At 40.6% G+C, this 22,507-nt stretch overlaps 1 protein-coding gene across 7 annotated transcripts in view; it reads right to left on the reverse strand.

Moving 5' to 3' along the window:
* The window catches only part of Cdk14 (cyclin dependent kinase 14), a 648,997-nt gene that overhangs the window by 349,436 nt on the left and 277,054 nt on the right, over positions 1-22,507 (reverse strand). For all 7 annotated transcript variants that reach the window (XM_021162869.3, XM_029477257.2, XM_029477253.2 and 4 more), the window contains one exon: positions 9,198-9,292. In XM_021162869.3, the coding sequence (XP_021018528.1) occupies positions 9,198-9,292 (95 nt within the window). The remainder of the gene's footprint in view (positions 1-9,197; positions 9,293-22,507) is intronic.

Here is a 22,507-nt window from a genome sequence, read left to right on the forward strand (position 1 = left end):
ATGCCTGCTTTGTGAATATTGATGGGACACAGGACTTGTCCATTACTATGGAGACTCAAAAGATGACAGGATACAGCTACTGTAAAGAGCTGAGGTGCTTGAATGAACTTGGCTTTTTTTCATCTTCTTTTTTAGATATGAAAACAAATTTATTTTATTTGTATATATATTAACAATTCTAGGGAAGACTAAAGAAAATCAAGTCACAAATTAATAAATAAAATCATGAAATCAGCAGGGCATGATGGCACACTTCTGTAATCCCTTTGCTCAAGAGATCAGGATCGGAAACTCAAGGTACCAAGAACAAAACATAAATAAAAAATTAAAAAAAAAAAAAAAACAAACTTGAAGTCAATCCAATCCATAAGAACCAGGAACTAGTCTTGAAATTTGAAAGTTACCATTTTCAAGCTAATTTTGATACCATCAGGAAAGTAAAGTACCATGATGGAATCTATCAGCCTCTGCTGACGTGTCAACGTGGTCTTCTTTATCAGCAAAACGGGGCAATCTCATGCCTACTGCAAGGTGCCAGTGTGGGCCAGGACTTACAAGTCCTAAGACACTTAAATTACATATGCTATTGCAATGCAGACAGCACAGGTTAGGAACCCTCCCTGCTAAATTTCAGACGGGGCTCCACTCTTCCTATTAAGTGAACACATTTTATAAAGGACTTGTTATGCTCTAAGATGCAAAGCTGAATTTAGCAGTGACACAGAGCACTGGAATATTCTTTCCAAAAGAGGTAAAGTCAGCCTCCTAGACCTTTTGTATGTGGCTTCCATGTCCTTTGTAGAACACTGGCGCCACCCCCTCCTTACTGTTGGCTTCTCATCTCTCTCACTTCTGTCACCTTGCCATCCTATTAGCCAACCTGTGTCAACTCTGCTTTGCTCCAGTTCCTGTCAACAGGCACACAACCTACACTGTCTACTGTCTGCTGTCTCATCTCAGTGCCAGCTCACACTGGAGGAAAGAAATTACCCGTCTTGTTGTACACGAATCACTTGTAAGTTAACGTGCTTGCACTGTCTTTTCCTATATTTAGCTAAACTGCCCTTTAGAAAATAGTCAAGTGCATTGTTTGACACAGAATTTACCTTGAAGGCTGGACCCTTGATTACACCAGACAATTTTCTGACCCTTGATTACATCACTCTAATTGTTAATTATGGGCCCTACCTGTGACTGACACAGACAAACACATCATCACTACTTTTTTACCAGAATTACTAACTCAGACACAAGGAGAAGGAGGTCAAGGACAGCCCCCTCTCGTACACCCAATTGACTTTTCTCCCTGATAATGTCAGTTCAATGGTCAATAGGTTTGGGAAAAGCTGATGAAGCAAATATAATCAGAATGTCACAGTATCTCACAAGCAGACATCGTGGCTGCTCTGTTTGTTAAGATCTCATTAGGGTCTGGTACAATCAATCAAATCCTGGGACAACTAAATGAGAGTGGGTTCCTTACTTAACTAGAATGAAGATAAGCAAAACCTGAATGGCGAAATACGGTTTTGAATTCTGCCAATATTTAGTATCATCCTGTATATCTATAGAGGTAGAGATTTATTCTAAGTCACCTTTAAAAGGCTAGATTCACTCTGGCCTACCTAGAGTTTAGATGATTTCTCAAAGATCATAATGGTATGTCAGCTGCAATTCACCTCACATCCCTAGCTGTAACTGGGTAATAAAGGTATTCTAGTGACTACTTACGAGATGGAGCAGGGGCACTATAATTCTACCCTGGAATGCCTGATGGATGCTGAAAAAATTGCTGTGCTTTGAGAGTTCATTTTTTTTTTATCTTTTTTCATTAGATATTTTCTTTATTTACATTGCAAATGTTATCCCCATTCCTGGTTTCCCTTCTGAAAACCCCCTTTCCCCTCCCCCTCCCCCTGCTCACCAACCCACCCACTCCTGCTTCCTGGTCCTGGCTTATCCCTACACTGGGGCATTGAGCCTTCACAGGACCAAGGGTCTCTCTTCCCATTGATGACTGACAAGGCCATCCTCTGATAGCTAGAAAAAGGACCCAAGGAACTGAAGGGGTTTGCAGCCCCATAGGAGGAACAACAATATGAACCAACCAGAACCCCCAGAGCTCCCAGGGACTAAACCACCAACCAAAGAGTACACAGGGAGGGACCCATGGCTCCAGACACATATGTAGCAATTAATTAGTTTTTGAGATAGGGTTTTACTATAAAGTGCTGACTGCCTGGAACTCATGGAGATTTCTGCCTATGACTCCTGAGTGCTGAAACTAAAAGTGTGTACTACTACCAGCCTGTTCTGTGAATCTTGTTAAGAAACAGGACCTCTCTGCCATTACAAAAGGTTAGACACACATTACTTTGGGGGTCTTGTGCAGTCAAATCATGACATGTGACTTCAGTTCTGCCAACTAAACAAACAATCCTGGCTTATTGGAGATGAACAACCCAAATGAGCAACGAGGCTGCAGAGGTTAATTTGACATTTTGACAACATGAGCAAACAGTGACATCTGTTAACCTAGGGAAGTCATACAAGCAGTGAGAGGTGAAACCTCTTTTTAAAATGCTTCTGATGGCCTCGAGTATTCAGGGGACACTCCCTGCCATGGTTCCTGCTCTGGTTCTGGCTGCCCATCATCACCTGATCTTTCTTGTTTTAAAGTATAATAAGCAGGGTGTCAGGTACAATACCCACTACAAGATGTCCTGATTAAATCATCCAGAGAGTTTCTGCTTTGCAATAGGGAACTCTGACTCGCACATTCATTTTGAACAAAAAGAATTAATTCCTTGGACACGACTATGTATCCATAGCCAGCCCATTGTCTGCAGCTGCTCTGAGTGATAAAGCATCAGATTTGTTCTGTAACTTCTACTTAGAACATTTATTTGGAAGAAAAAGTTTAAATGTAGGAAATATTGTTAGAATGTAAATCAACTAGGCAAACAATGTTCTAGCCTAGAATGTGAGCCAGGATTGTTTGTTTAGTTGACAGACCTGAAGCCGCATGTCACGTTTTGGCTGCACAAGACCCCCAAGTAATAGATGGGTGGTGTTCTGTAGAGGCAAACTCTCTTAAATGTGAGTTAAAGTGATAAACATTTTGTCTCCTTTTCCCACTTCTCTATATTTCCTGTCTGCCTCTGTCTCTCTCTGTCTTACTCTGCCTCTCTCTGTCTCTCTCTCTGTCTCTCTCTCTCTCTGTCTTGCTCTGCCTCTCTCTGTCTCTCTCTCTGTTTTTCTGTCTTTCTCTGTCTGTCTCTGTCTCTCTCTCTCTCTCTGTCTGTCTTGCTCTGCCTCTCTCTGTCTCTCTCTCTGTTTTTCTGTCTTTCTCTGTCTGTCTCTGTCTCTGTCTCTCTCTCTCTCTCTGTCTTTCTGTCTCTCTCTGTCTCTGTCTCTCTGACTCTCTCTGTCTCTGTCTCTCAGGGGGTCAGTGTATATACAAAAACATTTAATGAGATCGCTAATATACCAGATACCCTTGCATGCACTAGACGGGGAGGGAGTCACTGCTATTTTTATGTCTCTATCTCTGTCTCTCTGACTCTCTCTGTCTCTATCTCTGTCTCTCAGGGGGCCAATGTGAATACAAAAATATTTAATGAGATTTCTAATATACCAGCCACTATGACATGCACTAGATAAGGAGGGAATCACTACCCTTGTTATACTTGGCTCAATTAGAAATCAGGAGAATTTTCCTACAGGGGTGGGCCCTCAGCACAGTGCCTCTGCCACAGTATTCAGTTCATACATCTGTCTTCTATAGTTTACACCAATTTATATGGAGCCCTGGTTAGAGATGAATGCATGAAGAACCAAATCAACACTTAAGATGTTAAACCAACAAACATCATAATTTCACAATTTAATGGACATTTCTGGGTGTGTTTTATAAAATTTGCATAACTATGAAAATGCATTATGTTGGTTTTGGTGATCTTTCAATCATGTATGATATGATTTTGGGCCATATTGTCTTAGGATAGAGCATAGCAGAATAAATAAGATGACTACCTCTATTCCTATTGTGAATAGTTATAGTCTTTTGGTTTTCCTTCTTTTACCGACAGTTTTTGAGGAGTAATTCATATACTCGCATTTGTATACAATTTATACACACGTTTTTGAGGGCTCAGGACATGAGTGCACATAACCATGCTACCATCACCACAAACAAGGCAACAAGGGGAGTAGCCATGGCCATCTCCTACATCCTAGCGGCCTTTTGTTTATATTCATTCATTCATGGTTTTGGTGAAAAGAATAGTCTATGTACTATCTGGTCTCTTAATTGTTCATACATAATATTGTATTGATAACTTTAGGCAACATGTAGTTATCACTAAAACCTATGTATCTTGCAAAATTGAAATTTGCTCTATATCTGGTAAGCTCATTCAATTTTTTTGAGTTAGTTTGGTTGGTTGGTTGGCTAGTCAGTTAACTAACTAGTTAATTAGTTTTGGTAGGATCTCACTAAGTGGCCTTAGCTGTAGTGGAATTCTCTGTGTAGATCTGGTGAATTTGAACTAATAGATCCCTGCCTGCTTCTGCTCCCTGAGTGCTGACATTAGAGGCATGTGCCACTATGCCTACACTGCTTCTTTTTGTACATCATTATTACTAAACACACAATGAAAATGATGCTCAAGATTTCTTGCTTTTTTACAATTTAAAGCAATACACAATAGTTATGAAATTAAGGGCAAAATACATTTTTATAATCATATTAAGACTTTACTATGCCTTACATTTTTCATTATACTATTAAACACAACAATGTGGCACTCATTTGATTTTATCAATATAATTTGTTGTTTTTATCAACAAATTCATTGCTTAAGCTTTCTGTTTAAGTAGAAGAACATTTTTTTTTTTACTAGCACTGTTGCAAATGAATGTTTCTAAATGTTTCTTTCAAGTCTTAAAACCATACATGAAATACAGAGAGCTATACCATTATATTAGGTCATTACAGAAGCGCCTTCCTTTTCAAACCTGCTAAGCCTTTGCCTGGTCAAAGGTAACCCTGTACACCTCTCATCTGAAGGCACTGCTGGAGGCATGCTTCTCAGGGGCTCATGTGCTCTGCCATTGAGACATAGCCACCTGGGGTGCATGGCCAAGTCCTCTCTTTGAAGCTTCCAGCTCATGACATCCACATGCTGTGAAAGTGGGAAAGAAACTCAGTTTCAGAAAGTTTTAGGAACCTTTCATGGTACTTGAGAGGATGAACAAAGTTCTATTGCCCACTAAATTGCTAGGCTAATCTCCTCCAAAGTCATTCCCTTGAGTTTTTTGTTGTTGTTGTTGTTTTTATTTTTTTCCATATCACTAACATTCCAGCCCTTATTTCATTATTCTCAGAAAGCTTTAAGAAAACTACCGTGTTGATGGGAACAACATAAAAGAGCTAGGATTAGAGTTCCTTGTGAAAGAAAAGGGTGGAAATGCGTTATACTGCATGAGGATTGTCATAAATACGAACCGTTTTGCACACAGACTTACATGTGTACCTCAGAAAGCCACTAAAACTGTAACTAATGGAAAGCAAAGATACAATGGTGTCCAGAAATTTGTCACAACTTCTTCCTTTCCCTTTACACTGAGGATTTTAATGAGTGTGGTCTATTGATTTTTCCTGAATTGTTTACCTTATTAAGTTATTTCAAAAAAAGTTTTCCCTTGTTTTCTGAGGGTTTTTTTTTGGGGGGGGAGGGGGAGTTGGTTGTTTATTTTGGTGGTAGTGGAAGGTCTTTTACATCCTAGGCATGAACTTGTGGTAGTCTGAATGATGAACATGCCTCCTCCCCCTAAGCCTCACAAATCTTAACATATGGACCCCAGCTGTGGCAATGATTGGGGACATTGTGGAGAAGCAGTTCAGTGATGTCCAGTCGTGGGAGTCCACGGCCTCATCACAACTCTAATCTGCCTTCAGCTTTGTGTTTACAGTTCAAGACATGAGCTCTGAGCTTCCTGGCTCCTGCCCAGGCCTCTAGCTTTAGACATGCTGCCCCAACTAAAAGTGTAATTCAAACATGAAAGCAACGATACAACAGGGTCTCAGAAATTGTCAAACTGTCTTGCCTCGTCCCAGGATGGACTCACCACTTCTGAAGTCGTAAGTCAAAATCAACCCTTCCATGAATTGCTTTTGGTCATGTATCCTGTCACACCAATGGGAGTAACAAATGCAGTTCTCGGCCATGGAGGAGTTTCTCCATGCCATTCCCTTTGGAGACAGAGTCTCACTAATTTTACCAGGCTAGCCTTTAGTATGGTCTCCAGCCAGGCCTTGTAGGTGTGACTCTCCTATCTCAGTCTTGTGACTGGTTGGAAATACAAATATGTGCCACTAGACCCAGTGAGAAGTACTATTCCTGACATGGAACAACGAAAATAATGCTCCTCAGGAGGAAAGTTCCACCAACTTTAAAATATGATAATATCATTATAAATTTTGGGAAAGTTTAGATTACAATATTTGAGATTGATTTCAGAGCAGACTAAATAACAAAGCCACATGTTTATGTATGAATATATAGACAGATATATATGCATGTGTATGTGTACATGTATATATGTTTGTGTGTTTAACTACAGAGCAGGGGACTGTATAGGGCAATAATAGAGAATCTTGCTTTATGAAAACAAATCTCCTATTCCAGTTCTGACCAAAGTCTACAACCAAGTACAGCCACGATGAACAGGGAATATATACATCAACCAGAAGACAAAGCAAGATGGGCATGAAAATAACTCAACCTAGCTCTTAGCTTTCTACTTTTAAAGTGGTAAAAATAATAGTTTTATGCAACAGTACAGAGGACATTAAAAGTAACAATGAGCTCAGCATGGTGGCACATGCCTATGATCAATCACAAGGCTTGGGAAACTGAAGCAGGAGGATCTCATGTTCAACACGAGCTGAGGCTCAATAGCAAGACCCTGTTTAAACACACGAAAAAGAAGATGAACATGAATGTGAGACTTCGGTACATTGCCAACAGAAACACCAACAAAGCAGGCTTGCTGTTTTCAGTGTTGCAGTCACACTTCTCTCAAACACTCCTCTACCACCCTGTCTTCATCTGTCTCTCAGCATCCCATGCCCACATCACACACCTGCCTTCCTACGTTACACCCATTCAATCCATTGCTCAAAGGCATTTCAATCTACAGACTCGCCATCTCTTCCTAGTGATAGGGCATATGCAAGAAATGTATATTTCTGCTAGATATGTTGAGAGCAAGCTATCTTCAGGAGTGGGAGGAATTTTCATTCTTACAGTATGAGCAGTGTAAGTAGAGAGTAAGAATGTGGGTAGCAGAGTACAAAAACCTTGAGACAATCTTCAGACGAATGAGCTTTATACAGAGGAACGGACACAAAATCAGGCTGCTATATCTACGGAGACTGGCAATGTCCTTGAAACTCTGACTTCAGTGGTTCACTGGAACACCATGCAACTAACAAACAAGGTGTAGCAAAGGGCTTCAGCAGAGAGAACAGATGGGGACACAGAGACTAATGAGAGGAAGGCAAGCACCACAGGAAAGGGAAGAAAATCATGGTAAGGGAGAACTGAAGAGGAGGCAGGGCCATCAGAACCCATGACCATACTCCTCACATGTGAGTGCCTGTCCTGTGGCTGACTAAGACCTTCAATATCAGTGTCAGGCAGCAGCGGGGCTAGGGAAATTCTCACTCAGGCAAAGAAAACTGTGTATCAGGCTTATCAGCAAAGTTTACAGGAGGCAGTGGGTTACCCTGATTTGCTGCCTCCTCTGCAGAACCTAAGCAGATGACAGCATCTCACATACACATGCTTTTTTTTGCTTTACGAACGAATTGCCCTTTCTTTTAAAATTTGAAGATATTTTCACAATGTAGTTGTTAGTTTCTCTACCAGGTTTGTTAATTTAGGTGTCCCAAACATTGCTTTTTATTTCCAGTTTAATTACCTAATTAGATAGAAAAAAATAAATATTCTTTCTGTAAAGCACTGTAGGAGATAGTAAGTATAGATAGGAAAATCTAGATTTTTTTTTGAAATATGTAAATCAGACATACTAGAAAACATGAATGGAAAGTTCCAAGTCCAATCCATCTCATTACATTACTGACTCCAAATCATGAAGGAAACAAAAGAAATTATATTTGCATTGATGTGTGAATCTGCTTCCTTTCTTGGTAGCATGTAATATATGCAACTTGCTAGCTTAACTGCCCTAGTGCGGCATTACCATATTATTCAAATGTATCTATCATTTATATGTAAATAGACAAGATGAATGGCTTTTTCATGAGACAACAATGTTCAAATGGTAAACAGAGGCGGACATTAGCAAGATAAAACTGCTTCAAATATTCATTCTTTCATACTTTTAAAGAAATTTTTTTATTTCAGTAAAAATAGCATGGTAATTATAAAAAATGGGACTTTAGTACAGTCAAATTACTGGTAGCTATTCTTCTCAATAAAAAGTCTGCACCGATGTCATTTGTATCTTATAAATTACATGTTCTCAGGATCCATCTGTGAAAACTCGGATGCTAATTATCATGGTTACGTTCCATGATTCCACAGTTAAATGCTGAGGATGCTGCTACACAAACACCATATGTTTTACTGAGGGAAATGAAGAAAGATTAATTACCATTGAAGTTCAGGTCTTTCAGCAGTGACACCCTCAACACAAGAAGATTGTTACATGGTATGCTATACAAATTGGAAGCTTTAGTTAATATATGAAATAACTGAGGTGGGAAACTTGGAAGCCTAAATTGTAAGGATCAGGATCCCCTGCCCTGTTCCCTCCCCCTAAAAGAATCTACCTAAGGGTGCTTTTGTAAAACCAAGCTATAAATCCCAAGGAAACAACCATTTGTGTTGTTTCGCAATTCCTTTGAGAGTGAGCATCATTTTTGATATGCCTACAAATCACACTGTAAGCATACTAGTAACAAACAGGCTATAAATAAAGCACATGTCTAACAAAATGCATACTCAAAAGCCTGTCACATGGTCATGATTTTATGCAAGATTATGTCACATGTACTCAGAAAAAACATTCATTTCATATAGCAACTTCAAAACCAACTCACTAACACTGTGAGAGTTTTATTTAAATGTAACAAGTGCAGTCTAGGTCCTTCTTATCTCACTTACCACATATTCAAAGACAAGGGTCAGTGTTTCCTTAGTGTGGATGATGTCGTGAAGCAGCACGATGTTGGCATGCTTTAATCCTTTCAACAGGGAAGCTGTAAAACAACAAGGACAGAGAAAGAATTTATCACCGGGTGCCATGAGCCAGCACGTTTCATTATCCACTTGGTAACTCTCAGAAGGAAGATTTCTACTTCCCATGTTCTCTAAGCCATGAACAATTCAGAATAACGGGTGGAAGAACAAGATTTTAATTTACATGAAACTCTCCCAACCATTTCACCTGTCAGTTGTTAGTAGTCGAGGATAGGTGGTTATACTGAGTTCAACAGAGGCCACATCCTTGTTGTGGTTCCAGTTCTTTCAAAGGCAAACATTAGAAAGCATTTGTGTGTGAGAGCACATGTGTGTGCACATGGCACAGTACACGTGTGGAGGTCAGAAGATAACCTTCAGGAATTGGTTCTCTCATACATGGTAGGTTCTGGGATAGAACTGTGGTCATCAGGTTTGGCAGCAAGTTCCTCTACCCACTGAGCCAGCTCACTAACCCTCAACTGAGAGTTATTTACTACCAAACATGTTTCGATTAGCATATGCTCCATGTACATATATCCTAATACTGTGTGGAAAGTCATGTAAATATCAACTAGACCATATTGCTTCATACTATAATTAAGTTTTAAATCTGTAATGACTTGCTGAAGAGAATAACAGTTTTAACAGTTACTGAGGGTACAGTTAATGTCTCCAACTTCAATTGTGGCCTAATTAAAGTATCTTTTGAGTTCTCTCATTTTATTGCTTCTTATATTTTATTTATTTTTTACATTTGTTTGTGTGTTTGTTTATGTCCTAATTAGCTTCAGCTGTCAAGCTGATATAGTTCACAGTTATCTGAGGAAGTCCCCATTACGTGGTTGCCTCAAACCAGACTATGTCTGCTCTGTGTCTATGGCATGCCTAAGATGCAGGAGGGCCCAGCATTCTTAGGCAGTTGTGGCTGAGCTCAATATGAAAGCTGGCTGAATAGAAGGCAGGAATAAGCCAGTAAGTAGGTAAGTAAGTAAGTAAAGAAACCTTTCTCTAAGGTTCCGTCTGAAAGTTCCTGCCTTCTGCTCTGATTTCCATCTGTTATTGACTACTGCCCATGAGACATAAGAAACCCTTTCCCACACAAGGTGCTTTGGGGCATAGTGTTTGTCACAGCAATGGAAATCAAGCTAGTATGCATGCACATGTACACACCGGTGTAAGTGAAGGTCTGATGTCTGATTGTGGGAGTCAGTCTTTTCCACCACAGAGTTCCCCCGTGCTGACATCAGGCTGGCAGGCTTGACAGCCTGTTCCCTTTGCCTAACTCACCTCCCCAGCAGCCCTGCTTCTTTAGGCTCTCGGGGTGCTGGTGTCCACTGCACACACCCGGATCATACTTTGGTTTGTTTGTGAATGAACCTTTTTAGGAATGTGTATTGTTTATGTCTGGACTTAACTACTCTGCCTTGAACTATCTGCTTTGCCCTTAACCTAACATGGCCTACTCAGCTTATATCTGAGTGCTTCCTTAGTGGGTCTTTTATGATCACTTTTGTTTTATCTTATCATACTGCCATAAGAAAGTGAAGTTTTACAAACAGCATATAACTGAACCATATGTTTTTAAATACTATTCTGCCAATGTCTGGATTCTAATTGGGGGATTAGGCCATTTACATTTATATTAGATATTAAATGTGGTTTGCTTACCATTTGCATCTTTCTTGAGCACCTTGCAATTTAGCTTTCACTTATTTGTTTGTTTTTATCTTCTACATTTCTGAGGGGTTTAATTAACACTCACTTCATTTTCTTTTTCCCTTTTCTTTTTACTCATTTTCTGCTGAGCTTTATTATTTTCAACCCAGTGAGGCTTTCTGTTTGGTTCATATAGCCAAAGGGATGAAGGAAAAAATATTTAATTCATATTACAATATTCTAGGTAGTATTCTTTAGTTTTGTGGTGGGTTTCTGGTGAGATCATTAGCTAAAGCACACAAGTCCCTCTCTCTCTCCCTCTCCCTCCCCCTTCCCCTCCCCCCTCCTTCTTCTCCTAGACTCTCTGTTATCTGTCTTCCTCTCTCCCTCTCCCTCTCCCTCTCCAAGACTCTCTGTCATCTATCTTGTAGATGTAGATTCCTTCGCTCTGCCCTCACCCATTCAATGGACTGGTTGCCTAACTGGAGAGTCCTCTCTCTTGCCCTCCCTTCCTCCTTTATACACTAGGTACCCACAAGGGAGAGGTGAGCTAGCCTTACCCATTGCTCATGCTCCTTCCATCCCCTATCCTTCCTTCTTCATTTTCAATATCATTCAAGGTGGACTGCCCTTTCTTTATATAACATCAGCTCCACAGAGGCAATGTTTTCCAAGAGCCAACACTCCTGGTGCCTCACAGCTCCAACCTTCTTCCATGTATGTAGGCATTGCTGTCAACCACATTTAGTCTAGCTTTTGTCTTCTTGAGTATTTTCCTGAACTTCAAAGAATCTATCCTCTTTTTCCTCTTCAGTTCCTTAGCCCTCTCTTGGGCCTCCCCAGCACTGATGACTGTACCCACAGACTTCTAAGGTTTTCTATTGATCATGAGGGATGAGTCAATTGTGCTATCAGGGAGTGTGAATGAAATGAATCAAGAGCAGGCTGCTAACCTCCAACCCCACAAGAAAAAGGACATCTCTCCTGTTGGTACATCCCTACTGTACACAATGCTATGCACATGGCGGGACTCAGATTTACCAGCTGCCACTTATTTCTGCCTCTCATGAATGGGGTATCTGCAGCCACCTGACAGCCCTTCCTCAAGATAACCTGACCTTTTGCTTACTCCATAATTGACACTAGCCACATACTTCGGGCTGATGGCGTCATTTTATATTAGCACCCTTTCATACTACCATCTCCAGAAACCAGAGAGGCTGAGCTACCACGGGTCATAATTTCAAGTACGGGCCATTAAAATCTTGGAAATGCCCTTGAATACCATTCCTTCCCCACCCCATATATGCTTCTCCCTTCCATTACAAAGGAAACTACACAACTCTAGTCCTGAGTCTCCACAACCACAATTTTTGAGACAATGCCATAAAAACAGAAAAGATTCAGATTAACCTATAGATTTAGATTTCTGCTTTTATGAGCATATATTTGGGTAGTTATTTATCTTATAATTTCACATTATCTCCCAACAATACTTTTTAGTGAAACTATAAGGCCAAAAGACATGAGTAGATTTCAAGTCATTACTTAGTCCATGTAAGTACTGTATTTAGTCTTACATCTTTCTAACTCTCTCTGTGTAAGAATAAAGACTGTGCATTTGTGTGTAGGAGCCATAGAGCCCAGAGGAGGTTGGCAGGTCCCCTGGGTGCTAGAATTACAGGAGGTTATAAGTTACCTGAGAGGGATGCTGGGAAATGAACTCAGGTCTTCTCTAGGAGTAGTGCGCACTCTGAATGCTGGACCATCTCTGCAGCCCTCATTCCTTAATTCTCTCATGGAAGTAAAAACATGTAAGTCTAAAGGTTGTCTGGAAATTTGACAAGTAATGGCTTGTAAATATGTTTATGATTTTAATCTTGTAGTTCCTTTTAAAACTTTTCTTATAGGGAAATAATTTGAAATTATAAAAGAAATATACAAATATATTATGTCATTAATTCTAGTAATTTATAATCTCTCTTTTAATTATTCAATGCTCTCACCAGCTTTTTACAACTAAAGCCTTAATAATTTCCAGGACTAGTTTATTTTAATCTGTAGAATGAATTCACATTTGCTGATTATCTTTCTGTACTTCTCTTCTGAGGCTGACTTCAGAAGAGACCACTATTTCAAATCACAGCAGGGTATTTGAAATTGATGGCTAGTATAGTACTTAATACCTACTCTGTGAAGGAACAGATACAAAGGAAACAAATTAAAGCCCTACTGAAATCACATTGTAAGATAGGACCCTGGCTATGTGAGGCAAGTTTCAAAAACATATTATGTAACATTATTTGTAATCTTGTCCAATTTCATTTTTCAATACCCTCTTATGTTGTCAAGTTTAGTGATGACCTATCTGTATGGAGAAGACTCTAAGAAAGAACCGAGGCTTTAGTACATTAGGAAACCACACTCAGAGCACCTCTGCCTTGGCTTCTTTCGCCTCTCCCTCTATTACTGTCTTTCTCTTCTCCCTGCTCCCTTCTAAGCCCTTTCTTATTTCTTAAAATAATATCTTTACCCCTAATATGCATGCACTACTGTGTTTTCCCCACAATTTCAGCAACACTAAATTCCTGTTAAATTTTCATCTTGGATAAGAGTGGCTTGTTTGTTTGCTTGGTTGGTTGGTTGGTTTTGTTCTATGTTTTTTGTTTTTTGTTTTGTTTTTTTTTTCTTGAAAAATTATTAACATCACAGAAATTTTTTTCTGTAATTTGACCAATGCCATGTGATATTTAAAAGCCTCTAGTTACCTTCTAAATAGGTCTCAATTTTGACAGTTTGTAGATTCCAGAATATATTGATGTATGTTTTCTGAACAGACTGGCAAATAAATAAGCATCAATATTTGAAAGTAAGTGCTCTCTTTGAGATTAACGTAATGAGTCTATAACTGGAAAAGAACAGAGTCACTAATTCCAAAGGTGATGACAGAAAGATGGCATTCGACAGAGGAAAACAGCCAGCAGTCTTCCAACACAAGGGCAGGTGACAGACATGACCCATTCTGTAGCTGCCAGCCCAGCAGCCACGGGTTGTAGCTGGTGCCCAGTGCTGTAGTTTCTGCTGCCATCAAAGCAAATAAGTCTCTTGGGTGCCAAGTCAATCCAGAGACCCACACCAATGAGTTCTGGAGCTAGTCTGTCCTAATCAACAGCAAGCACTGTCAAAATAACATCCTTCATAGACCTAACTATATCCTACATTTACCATGTGTTATTTTTTCATAGTTTGCATACAAATTCAATCCTGCAACATTTGCATTGCTCACAGTATGCCTTCTTTTTGTACCAAGTTTAGCCAACCATTCAGGAACATTTCAAATTCAATTCACCAGGCATGTTTGAGATAACACAATTGTGCATGCTACAACATTTTCAGTTAGGATTGAGGGTGCAAAAAATCTTAACTTTGGGGCTCTGAAGTCAAAACAATATGAGAGAAAGTTTTCCATTCAAAAAACATCAACTATGGGATGCAGGAAACTCCAGTAGAATGTGGCAGGTTCTATTTATGGCATCAGACACACACCAGGAACTCCCACTTTGAGATGCAGACAGTCTCCACTCTGATCTAAAGGGGGTGAATTTTATACATAAATTTTATCCCGGAGATAAAAATAGAATCTGAATCACTACAGAAAATCAAAGTAGATTCATTTGATTCAATCCCCAAAGGCTAAAAGAACCCTTCTTTAGAATTTGAGGATGCCAAATTCTCCTAAGAAAGCTAAGACTGAAGACACATAACAAATCTTTGTAACTTCAGTGTTTGGAAAGAAGTTGGGTATTTATTTCCTGTCATCTCTTCTGTATGTTCTTTGTCAGTAGGCAAGGGGCAGAAGTTGATACTTGATTTTGCCCAGACAATAATAATTAGTATTCACAAAGCCCAAGCATTCAACCATGTCTCATGTTACAGACAACAGATCGACTTTTCTCAACCCACACCCTGAAACTCACAGTTTACTTTAAACAGTAACAACTTTCAACTGAGAACTCCTATCTGACTTGTTAATAAATTCTGTTTTCTCAGCTAAAATATTGTGAGTGGGAAAATCATAAGGAAAAGAAAGTGATGCCTCGTTTTCTTGTGTCTGTGGTGGGATGCAGTTACACAGAATGAGAGCAAGCATGTTCCCTGAACAGTGACAGGCAGCTCCTGGTATTCCACCCACCTTCTACAATGCATGCTGCCTAGCTAGACACAAGCTTGAAGAACAAGCACACATGCCATAGTTCTACTCATTTCTGGTTCTTCTCTCATTCATATATATATAGATAGAAAGAGAGAGAGAGAGAGAGAGAGAGAGAGAGAGAGAGAGAGAGAGAGAGAGAGAGAAACTCAGACTAATAAAAATGTGATTTTATCTTCACCAGTATATTTCCCTTATATAATGTGTGTGTGTGTGTGTGTGTGTGTGTGTGTGTGTATACAAGTTTATATGCATATGGAGACCAAAAGTCAACACTGAGTATCTTCCTCAGTTATTCTTATATTTGGAGGCAGGATCTCTCACTAAACCAGGAGTTCATCATTTTGTTCAGACAGGCTAGCCAGCCTCAGAAGTCCTCTGTCTCTTTGCACTGAGACTACGGGCACACTCAATTGCTACATTTTCTTCTTTTTTAAATATAGGTTCTGGCCTGTTATAGCTGTCTCTGGAGGCTTCACCAGTGCCTGACAAACACAGAGGTAGATCATCACAGCCTACCATTAGAATGAGCACAGGGTCCTTGTCATGGTTTGTATATTCTTAGACCAGGGAGCATCATTTGGAGGCTGGAATAGGTATGACCTGGTTGGAGTAGGTGTGTCACTATGGGTGTGGGCTTAAGACTCTCACCCTAGTTGCCTGGAAGTCAGTCTTCCACTAGCAGCCTTTGGGTGAAGACATAGACCTCTCAGCTCTGCCTGCACTATGCCTGCACATGCCTAGTACCATGCCATACTCCCACCTTGATGATAATAGACTGAACCTCTGAACCGGTAAGCCAACCCCAAGTAAATGCTGTTTTTTATAAGACTTGCCTTGGTCATGGTGTCTGTTCACAGCAGTAAAACCCTAACTATGACAGAAGTTGGTACCAGGAATGGGGTATTGCTGTAATAGGCCTGACCAAGCTTTTATTTGAAAGAATGTGGATTTGGGGACTTGGGATTTGGAACCCAGTGGAATGCTTTAAATGGGGCTTAATGGGCCATCCTAGTAGGAATATGGAAGACTTTGCTGCTGGGATTAATTTGAACTGTGTTGACCTGGCCCAAGAGATTTCAAAGGAGAAGAATTTCAGAATGTGGCATAAAGACTGTGTTTGTGGTATTTTGGTGAAGAATGTGGCTACTTTTTGCCCTTGTCTGAAAAGTCTGCCTGAGGCTAAGGTGAAGAGACTCAGATTAATTGCATTGTCAAAGGAAGTTTCAAAAATGCCCAGCAGAGACTGGTTAAGTCTTATGAAGAGAACTTTGAACAAGCATAGCAAGCATAAAATATATGGTTCGAGTATTAAAGGAGTACCAGGAAGTGAAATGGAATAAAATCCTGTGTTCTAGGAGATAAGAGATTAAGGGAGTGGGAACTTGGGGGCAAGATCCTACCCAGCTAAATTTAGATCCAGGCATGGTGGTACACACCTTTAATCCCAGTAGACAGGCATGCTGATCTCTGTGTTTAAGGTCAATCTACATAGCAAGATCCAGGATAGCCAAGCTTAGGCAGTGAAGGATTTGGAAAACAGAAAGCCAGTGACAATGTAATAGTACAAGTGGGTCATGTTCTAGTTCCTGCAAGCAGCAGAACTTCGCAGCTTCAGCCTTTGGCTCTGGCTCTAGAGTTAATAATGGGAGGAACTCTGGATAGTCCATCCTTTCGTCTTAGCTCCAAACTTTGTCGCTGTAACTCCTTTCATGGGTATTTTGTTCCCTACTCTAAGGAGGAACAAAGTATCCACCCATTGGTCTTCCCTCTTCTTGATTTTCTTGTGTTTTGCAAATTGCATCTTGGGTGTTCTATGTTTCTGGGCTAATATCCACTTACCAGTGAGTGCATATCTAATGACTTCTTTTGTGACTGGATTACCTCACTAAGGATGATATCCTCCAAATACATCCATTTGTCCAAGAATTTCATAAATTCATTGTTTTGTGTGAGGCTATGCCAGTGACTGGCAAATACAGAAGTGGATGCTCACAGTCATCTATAAGATGGAACACAGGACCCCAATGGAGAAGCTAGAGAAAGCGCCCAAGGAGCTGAAGGGGTCTGCAACCCTATAGGTGGAACAACAATATGAACTAACCAGTACCCCCAGAGCTCGTGTTCTAGCTGCATATGTAGCAGAAGATGGCCTAGTTGGCCATCACTGGGAAGAGAGGAGCCTTGGTATTACAAACTTTATATGCCCCAGTACAGGGGAACGCCAGGGCCAAGAAGCAGGAGTGGGTGGATAGGGGAGTGGGGCAGGGGGAGGGTATAGGGAACCTTTAGCATAGCATTTGAATTTTGAAATGTATATAAAGAAAATATCTAATAAAAAAAAAAGAATGGAAGGAACTACTGAGGCAATTCATGCTGGTTAGCTGGAGCTAAGAAATTAGCAGTGATTAAGAAGAGACCAGCATCTCTGAGGTGAAATCTTCTGGGAAGTGTTTTCTGGGAGCACAAAGAAGCTGTGTTCCAGAGATAGCCAAGGTTGTACCACGTGTTGCAGCTGGACTTAGTAATGTGTAAGAATCACCTAGGCGGTACTGGTTTTGAAGGCATGAAGGTGTCATGAAGAACAGCTGAGACTGGGCACTGTGAGAAGTCATGGAAGGCCATTGGAGAAGGTATAGCCACAGCTGCAGTTGATGGCCCAGGACTGGAGGGGTCATACAAAGGATTTGAGGCTTGGCTCCATGAAGAGAGCCTATGAGAGGCTATTGGTGAAGCCTAGTTGGAGTGGAACACCCCAGTGTATTGGAGATGTCAATACCATGGAATGATCACCAAGAACAGCAGCCATAGTGGAGTGGATCAACCTGAGCTTAGAATGCTACAGAGGGCAGAGTTGGAGAAGTGATACCAGCCCTTAGGAGGAGCCCAAAAGATCAAGTGGAGTCCCAGACACTGAAACAAGAAGCTGTAACACTGAATTTGCCTTGGAGACTCAAAGATGTTAAAGATGCCAGAGCCATGGGATACGTGCTGAGGAAAGTTGCTAACAGGGAGTTGAACCAGCCCAGGAGAAAGCAGTTTGTTGCAGTCAACAAAGATGAAAAAGGAGTGGAGATCTGAAGACTGCTTTGACATCAGCCATGGAGATGCAGAGTTCGGAGTTTGCCCAGCTGGTTTCCTGTCTTTCTTTGGGAATTATAGTTAAGTGATTGGAGGAATCTCAGAAGAGATCTTGAACTTTGGACTTTTACCACTGTTGAGAGTGCTATAGACTATGAGGACTTTGTTTGCATTTTGCATTATGCTATGTTTAAGTATGGCTCCCCATAGACTCATGTATTTGAACAAGTCTATGGGGGCCAGGGAGTGGAATGTCATGATGTGTATAATCTTGGACCAGGTAGTGGCCCCATTTGGAAGTGCGGCCTTGTTGGAATAGGTGTGACCTGGTTGGAGTAGGTGTGTCACTGTGGGTGTGGGTATAAGATCCTCACCCTAGTTGCCTGGAAGTCAGTCTTCCACTAGCAGCCTTTGGATGAAGATGTAGAACTCTCAGCTCTGCCTGCACCATGCTTGCCTGGATACTGCCATGCTCCCACCTTGATGATAATGGACTGAACCTCTGAATCTGTAAGCCAGCCCCAATTAAATGTTGTTTTTTATAAGACTTGCCTTGGTCATGGTGTCTGTTCACAGCAGTAAAACCCTAACTAAGACAGTCCTCAGTGAAGGAGATAAAGAAAGGACCCAAGGAGTTGAAGGGGTTAGCAGCCCCATAGGAAGAACAACAATATGAACTAACCAGTAACCCCCCAGAGCTCCCTTGGACTAAACCACCAACCAAAGAGTACACATGGTGGGACTCATAGCTCCAGCTGCATATGTAGCAGAGGATGACCTAGTCATTCATCAATGGGAGGAGAGGCTCTTGGTCCTGTAAAGGCTCTATGCCTCAGTATAGGGGAATGCCAGGGCCAGGAAGCAGAAAGGGGTGGGTTGGTGAGCAGGGAGAGGGGGAGGTGATCGGAGGTTTTCAGAGGGGAAATCAGGAAAGGGGACAACATTAAAAAATATAAATAAAGTAAATATCTAATTAAAAAATAAAGTTGATAATCTTACAGAAATTAAATAAAAAGTAAATATAGTTTCTGGGATCACTGAGCTCAGAGCATCTTCCTGTTCTTTTACTACACCATCTCCCCAGTCTATGTTTTGAGGTTTTTATACACATACTCTGTGAGTTATGTGGGGGAGAAGTCATGGCTAGTGCAAAGCACAATGCTAAAATAAATATAACATCATGTAGACTTAAATCCCACACAGATTTCTTAATAATGTTTTTGCTTCACAGATGTCATTCAAATGTGAAAAGGTAATGGTAGGCTAGAAATAATTTAATAATACCTGCTTTTGCCTCCAAAAGCCTACATACTGTTTTATTTGCTTCTTAGCTTTTTTTTCCTACAGGGACATGGTCAAAAATTCAATTGCCCTACACGTTCCTATGACTTGGCCTCTTTGAGTTCCCCAATGACACAAAGCTGGAGCATACCCTTGGTCTTTTCAGCTTGCATCTAGTCCCTTAACATCAATAACCTACTTACCCATCACTTGACTAACTGCAAGGATCAGACATCTCGGAGTTATTTCCACACTGCAGCCACATACACAATACTGACGACTTCCTATATCACCTCAAAGAACAGACTCTTCTGTCAGTGTAGCTTAGCCACGAGAACTGCCAATATAGGAAGCAATACTACATGGCTCAACCCAAGGAGGTCTAACTGACTCAAAGTGATGTCAGAGTTTTCACAAGTACATTGTTACATTTGCCACCATTGGTATCCAGATCAACGAAGCTGCCAAGAAAGAGCAGAAAGAATTGACTATGAAAAAGGGAAGACAAGATGCCAGTCCTCAAACCATTTTTTCTAGGTTAGAAGAGAGAGGAAAAAAGAGTTTAATTTCCATCTGTACCTTTTTGTATCATTTGTCTTGCTTGTGACAAAGATATATTGTTTTCATAATTTAAAATGTAACTGGAGAATTCTTTATTTTCATCAGACTGACTGACATAAACGGCGTTCTGATGCTTAAGTGCATAGTTACCGTACAGGTACAGAACAAGCCCAGCAATGAAACCCTGTGACCAAAGCTGAGGCTTTACCAGCTCATCTGTACTAAAGAACTAGAGAAAATCTAGTGACGAGGGCTTCCTTTTCTCCTTTTCAACTCAATACTGAGAGCCCATGGTAAATAATAATTCTCTCTCGTACTAGACAAGTTGTTGGAAGTATTCGTTCTCTAAAGAGTAATTTCCTGGAAGTTAAAATTAATCCTCACATTGCAAAACACATCAAATCCTGCTGTAGACCACTTAGCTCAGCCTACAAATGGCCCATCATGGGGTCTACCACAGTCTAGTTCATCTTATGCCCATTTGCCCCAGGAATGACCCACACAAAGGCAGGCACTACATAAATGTTGAACATTAACTGCAAGTGCATGCATAGCAGTGGGCGAGAACATTGATGACGGTGGTCCAGGCACTGACTTAGGGCAAATAGACAGAAGACTTCATAGCACAAGAATTGTTTGGTTGGCTATTATTTGGCTATAAAGGCTACCTTCAATGATTGTAGGGGTTCATACACTGTAACTTGTAGGACCCTGCAAAGCATCTCATAAGGAACTTATGTGTCTTCTGAGAAGAAAAATTTGTATCACATATGTTGTTATTGTTGGTCACCAAGCTTCTTAATTCCTCTGGCTGAGAACAATCATTTATATCATGTATGTTATTATTATTGGCTAAGACTTAAATCAACCAGTTTTTATGTAAAATTACATTGATAGCTTCTGCTGACTAATATTAATGGTCAAATTGACACCTAGGACAGACAACTCTAGGTACACATGCGAGCAATTGTCTAAGTTGCCGTGGAAAGTGTCCATGAGAGATGCTATTCATTACTTTACTTGATGTAGATGACACCAATTTGTTGTGAATGAGACTATCAAAGGGCAGGGCACTGTGGACTGTATGAATTGGATAGGGTAAATCAAACACTAGCATGCCTGAAATATCTGCTTTCCACTCATAACTGTGGGTTTAGCATGCTCCATCATGCAGCTGCCATAGTGACTTCCTTTCAATAATGGGCTGTCACCTGGAACCGTGAACCAAAATAAGCTCCCTTTCCTTTAAGTGGCTTTTTTCAGGGTATCTCATCACAGCAACAAGAAAGGAAACTCACAAGAAGTTAGTGCTTTCATGCAAACATATATATAAATTCAAGGTCATTGTCTCCTTTGTCCTGGTTGCATGTCCCAATGCCTAAAGAAATGCATGTAAGATAGTCAGAGGTGCAGTGTGGACAGAGAAAGAGAGAGAGAGAAAGAGAGAGAGAGAGAGAGAGAGAGAGAGAGAGAGAGAGAGAGAGAGAGAGAGAGAGAGAACCGATGGCCATGGTAACAAACTCCAATGAAAGTTACAATCCTCAGTTACAAGGTAAAAGAAATTCTTCATTTCTAAAATTTTAATAAGCCTGGTGGTGGTGGTGCACGCCTTTAGTCCCACCACTTGGGAGGCAGAGGCAGGCGGATTTCTGAGTTCAAGGCTAGCCTGGTCTACAAAGTGAGTTCCAGGAGAGCCAAGGCTATACAAAGAAACCCTGTCTCAAAAAACAAACAAACAAACAATAAATAAAGTAAAAAATGAAAAATAAAAAAATAAAATAAAAATTTAATAGCAGTTTGGCATACATTTTTATTGTGTTCAGTTTTAAAGAGCACAAAAAGGAGGGAGAAAAGGAGGAGGAGGAAGAAGAACAAGATGAGGAGGAAGAAGAGGAGGAGGAAGAGGAGGGAGAGGAGGAAGAGGAGGAGGAGAAAAAAAAGAAGTCAACTCATAGCATCTTTGCATAAATAAACATTGATAAGGTCATGGATATTTGGCCATTAAATCACATCCCACTTTCCAAAGTCAGGCACGTACTGTAAAATGCTACAGGAATACTTTGGAAAACAGACACCTCACTGTGTACGGACACTGCAAACAGATCAATATCCCAGACAGGAGAGGACAATGAAAACTGAATGCTGATTTGGGTTGGGGCCAATCTGCAATTGCAAGCATACTAGCACCTCATTTAACTCAATAATGAACCCACAGGAAGAAGTTACACACCGTAGCACAATTTAGGTCCAAGTGCACTGTCCTGAATTACACAACTCAGGAGGAGTTCACTTCCTGTCTGTCCCACCATCATCACCACAGGCCCTGGCAAAAGGTCAAAAAACGATACCTGGACCTGGACAGTTCACACTTGCCTAATGAACCATCTGACCCCACTGACTTATTGCAAGGCCATTCATATGCCAAGCCCAACCTGGTTCCCCT

This window comes from Mus caroli, unplaced genomic scaffold (assembly GCF_978045245.1).
Source record: "Mus caroli unplaced genomic scaffold, Mus_caroli_1 scaffold_4, whole genome shotgun sequence".
NCBI classification, from domain to species: Eukaryota; Metazoa; Chordata; class Mammalia; order Rodentia; family Muridae; genus Mus; species Mus caroli.